General features: G+C 40.9%; 1 protein-coding gene across 7 annotated transcripts in view; it reads left to right on the top strand.

The window, feature by feature from the left end:
- The window catches only part of ABCC9 (ATP binding cassette subfamily C member 9), a 163,592-nt gene that overhangs the window by 138,090 nt on the left and 12,560 nt on the right, over positions 1 to 12,942 (top strand). For all 7 annotated transcript variants that reach the window (XM_019515668.1, XM_019515667.1, XM_019515671.1 and 4 more), the window contains 7 exons: positions 2,602 to 2,722; positions 5,000 to 5,130; positions 6,375 to 6,453; positions 9,791 to 9,899; positions 10,141 to 10,244; positions 11,021 to 11,154; positions 12,163 to 12,225. In XM_019515668.1, coding sequence (XP_019371213.1) covers positions 2,602 to 2,722; positions 5,000 to 5,130; positions 6,375 to 6,453; positions 9,791 to 9,899; positions 10,141 to 10,244; positions 11,021 to 11,154; positions 12,163 to 12,225 — 741 coding nt within the window. The remainder of the gene's footprint in view (positions 1 to 2,601; positions 2,723 to 4,999; positions 5,131 to 6,374; positions 6,454 to 9,790; positions 9,900 to 10,140; positions 10,245 to 11,020; positions 11,155 to 12,162; positions 12,226 to 12,942) is intronic.

Raw genomic sequence — 12,942 nt, forward strand, 5'->3', positions numbered from 1 at the left:
AAGAGACGGATGCAGGGATTTGGGGGAAACTGTACCTCAAGCTGCGGACAAGCAAAACTTGTGACATGGGTGACACTGTGTGTGTTAAGGTGCAGCAGGGTGAAAGCTGCAGGCTTGGTAGTCCCTGCTGCAGCCACAAAGCCTGTCAGCTTTCAAGGAGATAGGTGCAGGGGGAGTCTGGGTTTTGGGGCCCTGCACCTCTAGCTGCTGACAGGCAAAACTCATGTCATGGGTACTTGGACAACTGACTGTCTCTGTCTTGAGACAAAAGCAGTTCCCAGCTCTGTATTGATTCTTTCCTCTCTTTAGTCTGTGGTTTCCTTGCTCATTAACTCATTATCCTCACTAGCTACTGTATTACACAATCAATCATGATTCACTCAGGGACCAGCTCAATACACAGTAGCTAGCTAGGATAACAAGTTGAAAGAGTGCTGAAACAAAACCGGCAGTGAAATTTTGCACAGCCCTATTAGAAAACTGAAAGTAGGTTTAGCAGGTTTTGAAATGGCCAGGGGATTACTTTGCATTTATTCTTAGGAGTTGTTCTTTATTATGTTGGCTAACTGCTAAGGACTCTGTACTGACATTACAGTATATTTCAGTGCTCAGTGCACATTATTTACTCTAAAGCTTCAATACTTGTTAAGTGGAGAATTAGTAGAACTGAGTGATTTATTCAAAATACAGTTCTTATTTGGCAGATTTAGTTCTTTTTCCCATTTGCAAATGAACCACAAAGCATTCCCCCCTTTCTTTTTTCATGCATAGAACCATAGCCTATGGTTGTCTATGATCTTGGTTCAATGGAAATCAATGCTGATGTTTTTAAATCTGCACTGAGGTATCTAAATAAGTGGCCCTGTTTTCAAATGCAATGAGCCCCTAAAATCAGGCCAGTTTTCTAAGCACAGATTTAAATATGGATGTAGGAGCTGAACTTTAGGAAATTATTTTTAAAATTTCAGTATGTGATTCTTGGTTAAGAAAAAATTTACTGAAGTCACATTGTTTTAGTAGATGACTGTTCATTACTTCATTTGGTATTGTTTTCTTACATTCGGTGAAATAATTGAAATTCTGTAAACAGGAAAAACAAATCTCAACTAGCAAATATCAAATGACCAATAATAAATATCTTTACTTGTACCTAAATAAAAGTATTAAGACAAATAGCAGCATCTCTATAACAAAAAACAAATTGTGTTAAAATATTAATGGAAGAAAAAAAGATTTTGATTATGGCAATATTGGATTGTAAGTCAGATTTTCAGAAATGTATCTGTGGGTATTTTACTTTATCATTGGCAGTAGAGCCATTTCAACCATCTGTTCCTGAAGCATTTGGAAATAATGGGACTACTGCATTTTTCAGATGAAAAGCTCATTATTTATTATAACCCTTCATTTTCTGTATTTCAGTTCCCCAACTTAGAACATTATAGGAAGCAGCATTCATTATACTGCTGTAGGTATAGAGATGAAATATGCTCTAGGGCAGTGATCTCCAAACTTTTTTGATTGCGCACCTCTATCAGTAAAAAATTTTTGAGCACGCACCCCCAATATATGTATATTTATATAAATAGAAATAGAAGTTCTAATATTTTCTTCCCGCACCCCAATGGATTGTCTTGCACACCCCCTGGGGTGCGTGCACCCCACTTTGGAGACAACTGGCCTAATGCATGGGTTTGGTTTATAAACAACTTTCAGAGAGTTACAGCCCTTTCCTTTTCTTTAGGGCCAGAAATTCATGGCATCTGGATCTTGAAATATTTTTCTTTTACTACAAGGAGTAGTGGTACAGGAAAGGTTGAGACAAGCACTAGTAAAAAATTCTGGAAGAAATATTTTTCCATCAACAAAAAAAATCTTTGCAATCATGGGAAAATTTTTGAGACAATGTTTCTTTTTCATTTAAAATATTTTACATTCTTCAATTGCCAAAAATACACATACACGCACAAACTTGGTTTTTAATTGAAAACCTAAACTACAAATAAAATTAATATTTTATTAATATTCTCATTTTAGACATTTTTTTCCTAAGTAAATGTATTAATTCTTAGTCAGCTATGGTTGAGAACCACTGGTGTAGTGATTAAAGTACAGCAATAGGTATCTGAGTTGTTTCTGGTTCTGCCTCTGACCTGTGACCTTCAACCTGTTAAAGACAACATTTTCCAAAAAAGCCCATTGGGTTTCATTGTTTTGGGGCACCCAATTTAAGAAACCTTGGTCACTGACAACTGGAAACCCAAAAATAGAAATTCCTGAAGGCAGCAACTACCTTAAACATGCTTGATTCCCTTTTATGCTTCCCTTTCACAAAATGAGGGTACTAATAGAGAGCAGTAAATTTTTGAGGCATCATAGTTTGGGATAAAAGCAGGAGTAAAGAAACGGGAGCAACAGGCTGACTTTACAGATCTACCACATTGATGGACAGGTTTTACATTGGTGGGACTACATTGAACTCAGTATGGTGAATCATGTCTAAAGTTTTTACTGTTTATAGCTAAACTTTACCCAGAAGCTAATAAATTAAATACACAGGCTGTATGTGAAATGTTTTCTCCTTTTCATATTATGATGCAGATAACCAACTATTTGAACTGGGTTGTGAGAAATTTGGCTGATTTAGAGGTGCAAATGGGTGCAGTGAAGAAAGTGAACAGCTTCCTGAACATGGAGTCTGAGAACTACGATGGCACCTTGGGTATCGTATTTTATTCTTTTTTATCTTCTGCTGGTACCAGAATGACAAAAAAATCCCATTTTTTCCTATGGGCATGTTGAACCAAAGGTCCTCATTTACATGGGTGCTCTCCGATTGACCTCAGTGGGGCTCCAGAGGCATAACTTCTAGCAGAGTTTGGGTCTCTGTTTAAGGTGGACCCATACTAGCCAACAGTAAAAAATTGCAGTGTCACAGGTATGACAGGTTGGTCACAAGAGTGTTCCAGTTCCAAATAGGTTCTCAGCACAGCTGCTGGACAAGACAGTAAATGGAACCAACCTGACAAAATCTTCATGACAATATCGCAAGGGCGGGCAATTCTTTCGAGCAGAGGGCCACTTACTGAGTTTTGGCAAGCCTTTGAGGGCCGCATGACAGGCAGCCCAGGGCAGATAATTAATTTTCTAAATTTTTTAGGGACCCCGCGAGCCAGATAGAATGGCCTGGTGGGCTGCATCCAGCTCCCAGGCCACATTTTGCCCACCCCTGCATATCTCAATGCAGCACCTGGTCAAGTATCCAGGCAGACTACTATAATATTCACTAGACACATATGCCCAGCTTTATTTTGATCTCACACTATGCTGTACACTAGTATAATATCATAAATAGACATGGAAATACTCCTTCTTGGGTCTGTGAGATCTGTGTGTGACGCATGCTTCTTAAGGGAAAGAGCTGTGATGGCAAATTAAGGGAAGTGGGAAAAAATCATATTTTCCATTCAAGATGCTTTTTAAAAGAAGCCCCCTTCAGGACTCCTTGGCAATTGCCAGAAGCTTCAGTGAAACATGTCTTCCTCACTAAAGTTGTTCTTCCCCTGCTACAGGCCCAAAATACAGAATTACACAGTAGTCTGTACCCATTAAGGTGCTGCCTGCTTAAGGGGCTAAAAAAAACACAAGCTGTTTGCTTGCTCTGACAGCTATGAATGCATACTGTGTTCTTTTTCTAAGTAAGGCAGTGCCCCAAATGTCCACTAACTCAGAACAGTCACCTCCTTACAGATACTGCGATACCCACCCCAAATAGGGGAAAATAGGGAAAACGCTCTAACTGGCACATATTTTGGAATCTCTAGACTTTGGCACATGGGCTACAGGACAGAAATGTTTGAAGGAATAAGACCTCAGCAACACCTTCAGTGTACATTGTCAAAAAGAGAGTTTAGTTTTGGGTTGTTTTTAGTTTTGAGGGAAGAAATTATGAAAACAGTAAAATGGGCAGTGTAATATTGAACTCAGAGGTGGAAGTAGCTGTTTGTTGGGATTTTCCAAGAAACTTCCAAGTGGTAGTCATCCAAAGCCCATTGAAGGCCAATCGGAGTTTGACACTTAACTTCTTTGGGCTCCTTTAGAAACTCCAGCCTCATGGGGCTTAACTGCATGTTCATAAACCTGACTGAAAAATGATCTAAAGTAAAGTCAAGACCTCAAGTTGCAAAGCAGGAACAACATACCTTTTTGTATTGCTTTTTCTGTGTCAGTGCCAAATCCTTTCCTGTTTCCTTCTCCTCTTCCCTAATCAATGCTAAAAAACACTTTAATATTTACCTTCTCATCAGGTGCATCAAATGTGCAATTAACGTGAAGCAATAAACTCTGGAGCAATTTGAGCCAGAGTAAACTACTCTTAGGCACAGCATATACATATGCACCCAGGACAGCAGCAATTTGTACTGGGGTGGAGCAAGCCCAGGCTAGCAGCAAGTCCAGGATGGGAGGGTAGCCCCGGGGTCCAGGTGGTGGTGAAGGGCAGGAGAGGGGCTCGCTACTAGAGGAGCCACATGGCTAGGTTGCAGGCAGGAGTTTAGTCCTCGGCTGGCTGGTTTGACTGAGCACAATTTATACGTGTAGCCAGTGTCTCCATATGCGTTTAATCACAGTTAATTACCCCAGCATAAGATAGTATTGTCCCCAACAGTACTCTCTTACTGCTGCATTAATTAGTTTACTGCAGCCTAATGCCATTGCATATATAGACAGTGACGTTTTACTCTACAGCTAATCGGGCTACTCCGTACTTAAGCATATTTGTAGATGTGGCCATCCTGTGTGTCAGGATCTGGATGTTCAGTGCTAATGTCCCTGCTAGTACTCAGCTGCATGAGGAAACAGTGCTAGCACAAGGTGCATTCTTACCTAATGCCATATTCCTTCGTCCCATTTGCAACAGGCTTGTTATTGTTATTTCAGATAGATGCATAGTAAAGGACAGAATAAAAGCATTTGCCTTTATTTACTGTCACTATTTCAGATGCTTCTCAAATCCCAAAAGACTGGCCCCAAGAGGGGGAAATCAAGATTGAAGATTTGTGTGTCCGATATGAAAACAACCTGAAGCCTGTTCTCAAGCATGTCAAGGCTTACATCAAACCAGGACAGAAGGTATAGTGGATGATATCATCTTCACTTGATTATGCATTGATGGCAGCTTTTGCTTTCTGTGGACAACACGTTAGCAATAACAGCTGTATTAATATTTGAATGTACACACAAGTCCAACATTTTTTCAGTATCTAAATATTGAGTTTGGCCTGCCCAAGGGTCAGGGATCTGTCTTCACTTTTGCCACAGGCAACTCATGTGGCTGATATTTTTGAGAAAAGGTGTGTGTTATGAGTGCGAAAATACAGTTTTGCTTAAATTTTGCTGATGGAAAATCAATACAGGCGACTCTTGCCATTCGCAGGGGATACATTCTCGTATCCCCCTCAAATGGCAAAATCTGCGAATAAGGCATTGCATTCATGAACACAGTGGGTGTTTATGAACACAGTGCCTCCGGCAGCTGAGGGGAGCAGGCATGGCTCTGGCAGCAATGGCTCAGTGCAGGAACCTGGCGATGATGGTGGGAGCCTGGCGGTAGTGTTTAAAGTGTATTTAAAATGCAGGTTCGGCATTTGTGAATATTTGAAACCGCAAATGCCAAACCTGCAAATAACAAAGGTTTCCTGTATTTCTCTGCAAATTTTACTTTTTCTCTGTGGAATTTTCACAGAAATTGTATTTTCCATTGGAATATTATTAATATATTAATATTATATATTATATTTCTGGCAACCATTGTGATATGTAGTATGTTTTGACAAATTTTATTTTCAGTGTTGTAGCACTCAGGGATTTGTTCTAGCTCACTTGGGTATTTCAGACATTAGATTGTAGCACTACTGTATAAAGCACAAGCAGAAAAAGATAAATTATTTGTAAGAAGGCATCATACTATGTCCATATATAGCAGCCTAAATACACTGATTTAAAGAATACATTTCCTCTTGCTGATAGCTACAGAAATGCAATAGGGAATCAAGGTCAGAATCATGGTGGCATCCAGTCTGCATTGCCACTGAAGCTCTTGGCAAACAATTGTAATTCCTTATGTTTCTCAGAACTGATAATAGCCCTATTTTAAATGCTCTGAATATGAGTGCATTGGAGAGTATATCTCCTTGAACCCTTCCCCATCCCTCCATAGTTTGTGTGTTTAAGAGGGCCTGTTGCTTTAATGGAGGTTATTGGGGTTTTTTGCTGTTATTGGTTAAAATAACTTGTTTCAAAATCATTCGAGTAGGGTTTACAGTTCATTTCCACCATGATCTTGAGAAAAATAACAGTTTAAGTTTGTTTTGCAGGTTGGGATCTGTGGCCGCACAGGGAGTGGAAAATCATCATTGTCTTTGGCTTTCTTCAGAATGGTGGACATCTTTGATGGTTAGTTGCTATGGATCCCTCACTGGGGCTTGCTGTTACTCCCCAACGGCTACCATTATATCCTCCCTCCATTTCTTTGGAAAAAGCAAGCAAACCCTCGTATACACTTTCAGGACACTTAGTTTGAATTAGGCTTATTCTGCCCAATACTTCACGTGCCAAGAGCCTCTTGGGAGTGTCTACAGGAGATGTTTGCTGTACAGTTGACTAACTCACTGTCTACATGTGTATCCCTATTACAGCACATGAAAGTAATAAACTCTGCAGCAGGGTAGGACTTGTAAATGCAAGTACTATGCTGCTGCAGAGTCTTTTGTGCACAGTAGCGTGTATGTAGATGCTGAGCTGGTTGGCTGGGGCATGAGGGTGCTTCAGTGCAGGGATTGCCTGCCAGATGGCAGGCTGACCCCTGGGGGCCCGAGTGAATATGCTGTGGTCCAGGTGCACATGTAAACTACAGTCCCAGGAGCAATGAACTGTAGAGCAATAAGTGCCACAGTTTATTGCTGCACGTTAGTGGCAAATGTAGATGTGCCCCTTAAGAGCTATTAGAGAAGGTCTCTACTTATTGTAGAATCTAGTGTAAGACCCTTTATAATCTGACAGAATAATGTCCTGTTTCTAAATGGAAAGAAAAAATATCTAACTGTGGTCTCTCCCTATAAATGTATCCCTACTGAATAACTACATTAAAAGAAAGAAGCTGAGTTCTGGGAAAATAGAAACTGGTATGCAGTAAAGGTGCTCCCTTGACTTCTTAAAAAAAAAATTATTGCCATTTTCCAGTTACAGCAGAAGCCCAGGATGATTTTGCAATATTCTTATTTCTATGGCATATCATCCTCCCACGTATCATATGGAATATGTATGGAACGTCAGCCAGCACAATCCAGTAAGATGTAGGAGGATAAGTACATCAGCTGGAATTAATTTAAGTCAGTCATCTTGGTCTGTGTCTGCATAGCACCTCAAACATTGGAGTCCTGGGCCTTGACTGAGGTTCCTAGGTGCTACAGATACAAATAATAAACATTAACTGTTTTATGCCTATCCTTTTCTATTTCATCTACCCTTTACTTCCTTTACGCCTCTCACTTGATTGTCTCAGTCTTCTATTTCTACTCTTCCTATATCTCTGAATTGTTACCTTAGAAAGGCATTCCATTTCCTCTCAGGTTTTCTTGACTTTCATCTTCTCTCTCTACTGTCTGTTGTCCATGTCTCCCCCTTCTTTCAATGTTAGACAGTATCTAGCTCCACTGCCCCCATCTTTTCTCTGGGTCTATATGAAATCTTAGAGCTGCTAAAGTCTTTGGTAAGTGACACCTGACTTCAGCAGAGCTAGGATTTCACCCACTCTGTCCATCTCATTCCTCCATTCTCTTGTATCTGTTACATTTCATACTTACTTATATTCTGTGGTATCACCCCTTGCAGCATCTCACATGTTCTTGTTCCTTTTAAGGAGCTGATCTCTCTTACACCCCATGCCCCAGGCCTCTCTGTCCTCTCTGCATCCTGCCATTTCACCCCCTTATTTCTGTCCCTGTTTCCTCTATTTCCTTTCCACTCTGCCTATCCCACCCAGGCATTCTTATTTCCAATTTTTCCTCCAATCAACCTGTTTTCCCTTACACATTGCATCTTCTTGCTCACTAGCACACCATCTTTCTTCCCCCACCTCCTCTTTCCCAGGCTTCTACCCTCATATATGAGAAAAAGGTGATGGTCAAGTTGCTATTGTTGATGGATGGTAACTGATGGATGGACTGACCCTCTGAAAGCATTTTTAAAAAGTCAGACTTCGGTGAGGGTGAAATTCTGAACCTAGAGAGCTTCAAGCATGTTGGTCAACCCATGGGAGTCAAACTCTGCATGTGCCCAAGTGTTTCACTAGATTGAGGCTGGGATATTCAACACCATGCAGTATACAACTCTGTGGGTTTTACAAATAACATAGTGATGAAACTGGATGTTACAGAAACAGCAGCTCTCAGTAGCTTTGAATTTCTTTATATTTATCATTTCCTGGGTTAGGGCTGGTCCTTTCTGTTTTTAGGACATAAGGCAAACAGACTCAGAATATTAATATCTGCTTATTTCCATGTTGGGTGCAGTACAGAGCACAACAGGTACTCCAACAGAAACTGCTCATCACAGACAGTCTTTCTTGGGGATCACCGGGGCAAATATAAATGGAACCCAGTGTCTGCACCTGTTGATATAGCTGGCCCTGTTCCCTCCCTAGGAGCTATGAGAAGTTCTTGTGTGCTGGGAAATTGAAGGGTTGCAATTGCAGCCAGATGTTTTGCAGAGGTTTGCAGAGGTTTAAGGAGTGTGACCTTTTTATGTCCTTCCTGTCTGTTCCTATTTACAAAACAGCCAATCCCAGTCTAGCCTGCAGATTTTTTTCCCCCTGAATGCCAAAGGTTGCCACATCTGACATGCCATAGATTTGATTGTCAGGTCAAATCTATAAAGTTTATTGACCTGATGGGCTAATGGAATTTCTGTACATTAGTGACCACCACAGCTATTGCATGTAGCTTCCTTTATTGAAATGCCATGCCAGGAAGGCATGTGTTTCCATTGCTTTTTTTGGTCAGCTGAACCTAAGTATAATTCATAATTTATACTTAGGTGACACCTATATATGGAATCTGGAAAAATGATTTTAACATGACTGAGTTTGGGTGCATTTTTAAATTCACTGAGTCGTCTCTTATATTTGGATCACTGAGCCATCTCTTATCTTTGGAAAAGTGTTTCTAGCTTTCTAAGGACAGCAAGGCCTCTATTCATGTTTCATACTATGATTGCTTGAGTGTTGTACACAAAATAAGCTAGCACAAATTTGAAATAAAAGATCCCAATCTGATCCTCACTAAAATCAACAGGAACAGAAGATGGCCCAGGAGCAATTATCTCAACTGCTGTTGTCCTCTCTTCCTCTGCTTGGCTGCAGAGCACAGGATGCTCCATAATTAATTATCCTTGGCATCATTAATCATGTAGCATGAAACCAAAATATTTCCTTTAAGGGACTTAAAAAAAGGAGAGAGATGATAGTGTCTGTCATCAATAAGCAGAATTTCCCTTGGGTTGTTTTATTTTACGCAATATTTATTTCATATCTTTATTGTATATGATACTTAGATGATATTTATTGTATACCTTCCACGTGTTTATGTCACAGCTGAGTGGATGCAAAGTCATTCTCAGAGTTTGGAGGCTAGCCCAAATCCAAACAATCTTCTGCTTGTGATTAATTTTGGTGTTGTCTGCTTAGAAATAGCACAATACTTGCAAGCTTATAAAATATATATTATTCCAACAGGGAGGATTGTGATTGATGGAATAGACATTAGTAAATTACCCCTGCACACCCTCCGCTCCCGACTGTCAATTATTCTCCAAGATCCTGTGCTGTTCAGTGGTTCCATTCGGTGCGTATTACTTTTTGCTGTGTGAATTGTAAAGTTGTATGGGTTCTGCATCAGAGATGGTACCACAGAAGCCATCCAGGAGATGGGGATGAAGGGAATGGGAGAAGACCTTCTATACCTACTTCTGGCTGTGCAAAATCTGTGAGTAACATACAGCTGTAGCACTGCCTTGGACTAGACCAGGGTGTTTGGTCTTGAAATCTGCTCACTAAGCCTTTTATTCTTTCCCTGGCACTGGCAGCTTTAATTTGGATCCAGAGTGCAAGTGCACTGACGATAGACTTTGGGAAGCTCTGGAGATTGCTCAGCTGAAGAACTTGGTGAAGTCATTGCCAGGCGGCCTAGGTATGAGTGAACCGAGTGCTCATGAATTCATGCCAGTGCATAAAAAAACCAACATATATATGCAAAGAACGTTTTGATTTTTGAATGTCTTGTTGTAGGCTTAGGAGAGTATGATATATAGCCTGACTTTGAGTCACTCTGTAAGGGGGTGGCAAGTGCTTGATGAATATTCCAAAAGTATACCGATATACCTCTCAAACTGCTGACTGATGGTTTAGTTTTGCACTGATTTCAATTAAATGTTAGTACAGTACATCAGCAGGTGGGCCTGGGGGGACTAGTAGTCAGATGGTTAAAAGCTGTTTTACAATTCTGTTTCAACAGTAAAATCTATGATTGCCACATGAAGGCCCAACAGCTGTGTCTCCTAATTATGTCACTGATCAAGCATTTTCCTTTTTATTTCAGGTTTGGTTCATGAAGGAAAGCCACTTATATATGTTACACATTATTAAATATGATATGCTTTCCCAAGTTTGTTAAGTCCTCAGTCCATGATTGTGTGAGATAATATATTGCCCTGAAGTCTGTGGTCCCAGCAGCTGTGCTCAGTCTTCTCAATATCACTGCAGTCCAGTGCTCAGCACAGATCAGCTTATAACATATTGCAGGAATATCATTTGATGTCTCAACAGTTCTTGAGCACAGGTTTTCTGGCTTATACTGCAAATCACTTGGGGCACTGATTTTGTATTTCATGAGTATACTTAGTTGAATAACATCTTTAGGCAACAGCATTTCAATAACTTAAAACCCTGAACCTAACTCTGTTATAGATGCAATGGTAACAGAAGGAGGAGAGAATTTCAGTGTGGGTCAAAGACAGCTCTTCTGTTTGGCCAGAGCCTTTGTTCGTAAGAGCAGCATCCTCATCATGGATGAAGCCACAGCTTCTATTGACATGGCCACAGTGAGTATGCCAGCTGTACTGCTACTAGTGCCAGTTGATATGTCTTATGAGAGGCAAGAAGGCACTTTGAGCTGAAAACTCACACCTTTGGTACAGTCTTGGTATCTATCTTGTAGCTATTTTTTGGTTATGTTAATTTTCATTTTGATATCTGTGGTGTGGGGAGAAATGTAAAAAAATAGGCCTGGTATTGAGGGTCCTACTACATGACATAATTGAGGGTCTGTACTACAGTGTGTCCTTGCAGAGATGCTCGTGAGTATGCCTCATCCAACTGTTCCTTCCCCCACATGCCACACCTAGAAAGGTATTGATGAGGTTACTTGCTCCAGGACAGCCCCCCAGTGATTGATCTCAGTCTCTGGAGTGCTTCAGTGCAGCTGCCAGAGACACGCTACATAAGCCTTACTGACACATCATATTTTCTCGCATATAACATGCCCCAAATATTATACATAACCTGGTTTTGACAGATGACTTGAAGAAAAAATATTTGTACCTTGCAGCACAGGTAAGTACCTGATCCAGTGCACTGAGTTTGGGGTCATGTGCCCAGTCTGGCCTCAGCCTGACCCAGTGTACCAGCCCAGTCTAGTGCGCAGGGCCATGTCATTCAGGGGTCTGGAGATTTGGCAGCAGAGGAGAAGTGACACGATTAGTTGCTGTGCATTGTCAACATTCCACCACTGCCAAATCTCCAGACTCCTGGGGAATCTATATTTCTTGCAAATAATGCACACTCCAATTTCTCCCAGCTGGTTTTGGGGAAGGTGTGTGTTTTATATAAGAAGATATGGTATTTCTAAATTTGGAATGCATAGCAGGAGTAGGTGGGTGGGACACACTTATGAGTATCCTGGTTGGGACAAGCTGCCATTACAATATAGACATATCCAGGCACATAGAAGGCACCGAACTATGTGGTCGTGAGTCCTTGACAATGAAAAAGACACACACTGTAAAGAGATGTAAAGCCCTGAATAACTTTTGGGCCTTTTTCTTTCACAGGAAAACATATTGCAGAAGGTTGTGATGACTGCCTTTGCAGACCGCACAGTAGTAACGATAGCTGTAAGTATGACCTACAGAAGAAGTTTCTTTTCCTCATTCTTCACGTAGTAAGACTTGCTGTTCACCAGTTAATTGCTGTTTAGAAAACAGACTGAAACTAGAATTCAGCCCACAACACCTCTGAACTTTAAAGAGGTACAAAGCACAAACCTAGATCTGGCAAATTTAGCAAATACCATATTTACTAAAATACAAAACAAAGGCTTTTTCCCTCAAGTCAGCATTTTGAGGGGGGCAGAAGACCCTCATAATCTCATACAAGGAAACCTTACTAAATGCACTTTCATTAAACTGCTGGCAAAGTAATAGAACCCAACTCTGAAGCTGATTAAATGGAAAGTCTGAGCATCACTGTAAACCACATGGCCCATATGGGTTAACATACTGATGGGAACCATTTTTGGGTTTATTTTTATGTGTGGCCCTTAAAAAAAATGGGCAGTTGCTCCCCCAGGAAGGAACAAGCACTAAGCCCATAGGTACTGTAGTACCAGGCTGGCACTGAGGTTGGCGCTCAGAGAGGATGACCACCAGTGCCAAAAATGCTGATGGGAATCTTTTGTGGGGAGGGGCCTTAAAAAAAATGGGCAAGTGTTCTTTCCACAGGGAACTGACACCAGCCTGGAGGTACTGGAATACCAGGCCAGCACCAGAAGGGCCAGGGCCAATCCTGACACCTTCCCCTTGATGCCAAACATTGACTTTTATTAGTAGATG

Source organism: Gavialis gangeticus, unplaced genomic scaffold, assembly GCF_001723915.1.
Source record: "Gavialis gangeticus isolate Ggan-Ray unplaced genomic scaffold, GavGan_comp1, whole genome shotgun sequence".
Taxonomy (NCBI): Eukaryota; Metazoa; Chordata; order Crocodylia; family Gavialidae; genus Gavialis; species Gavialis gangeticus.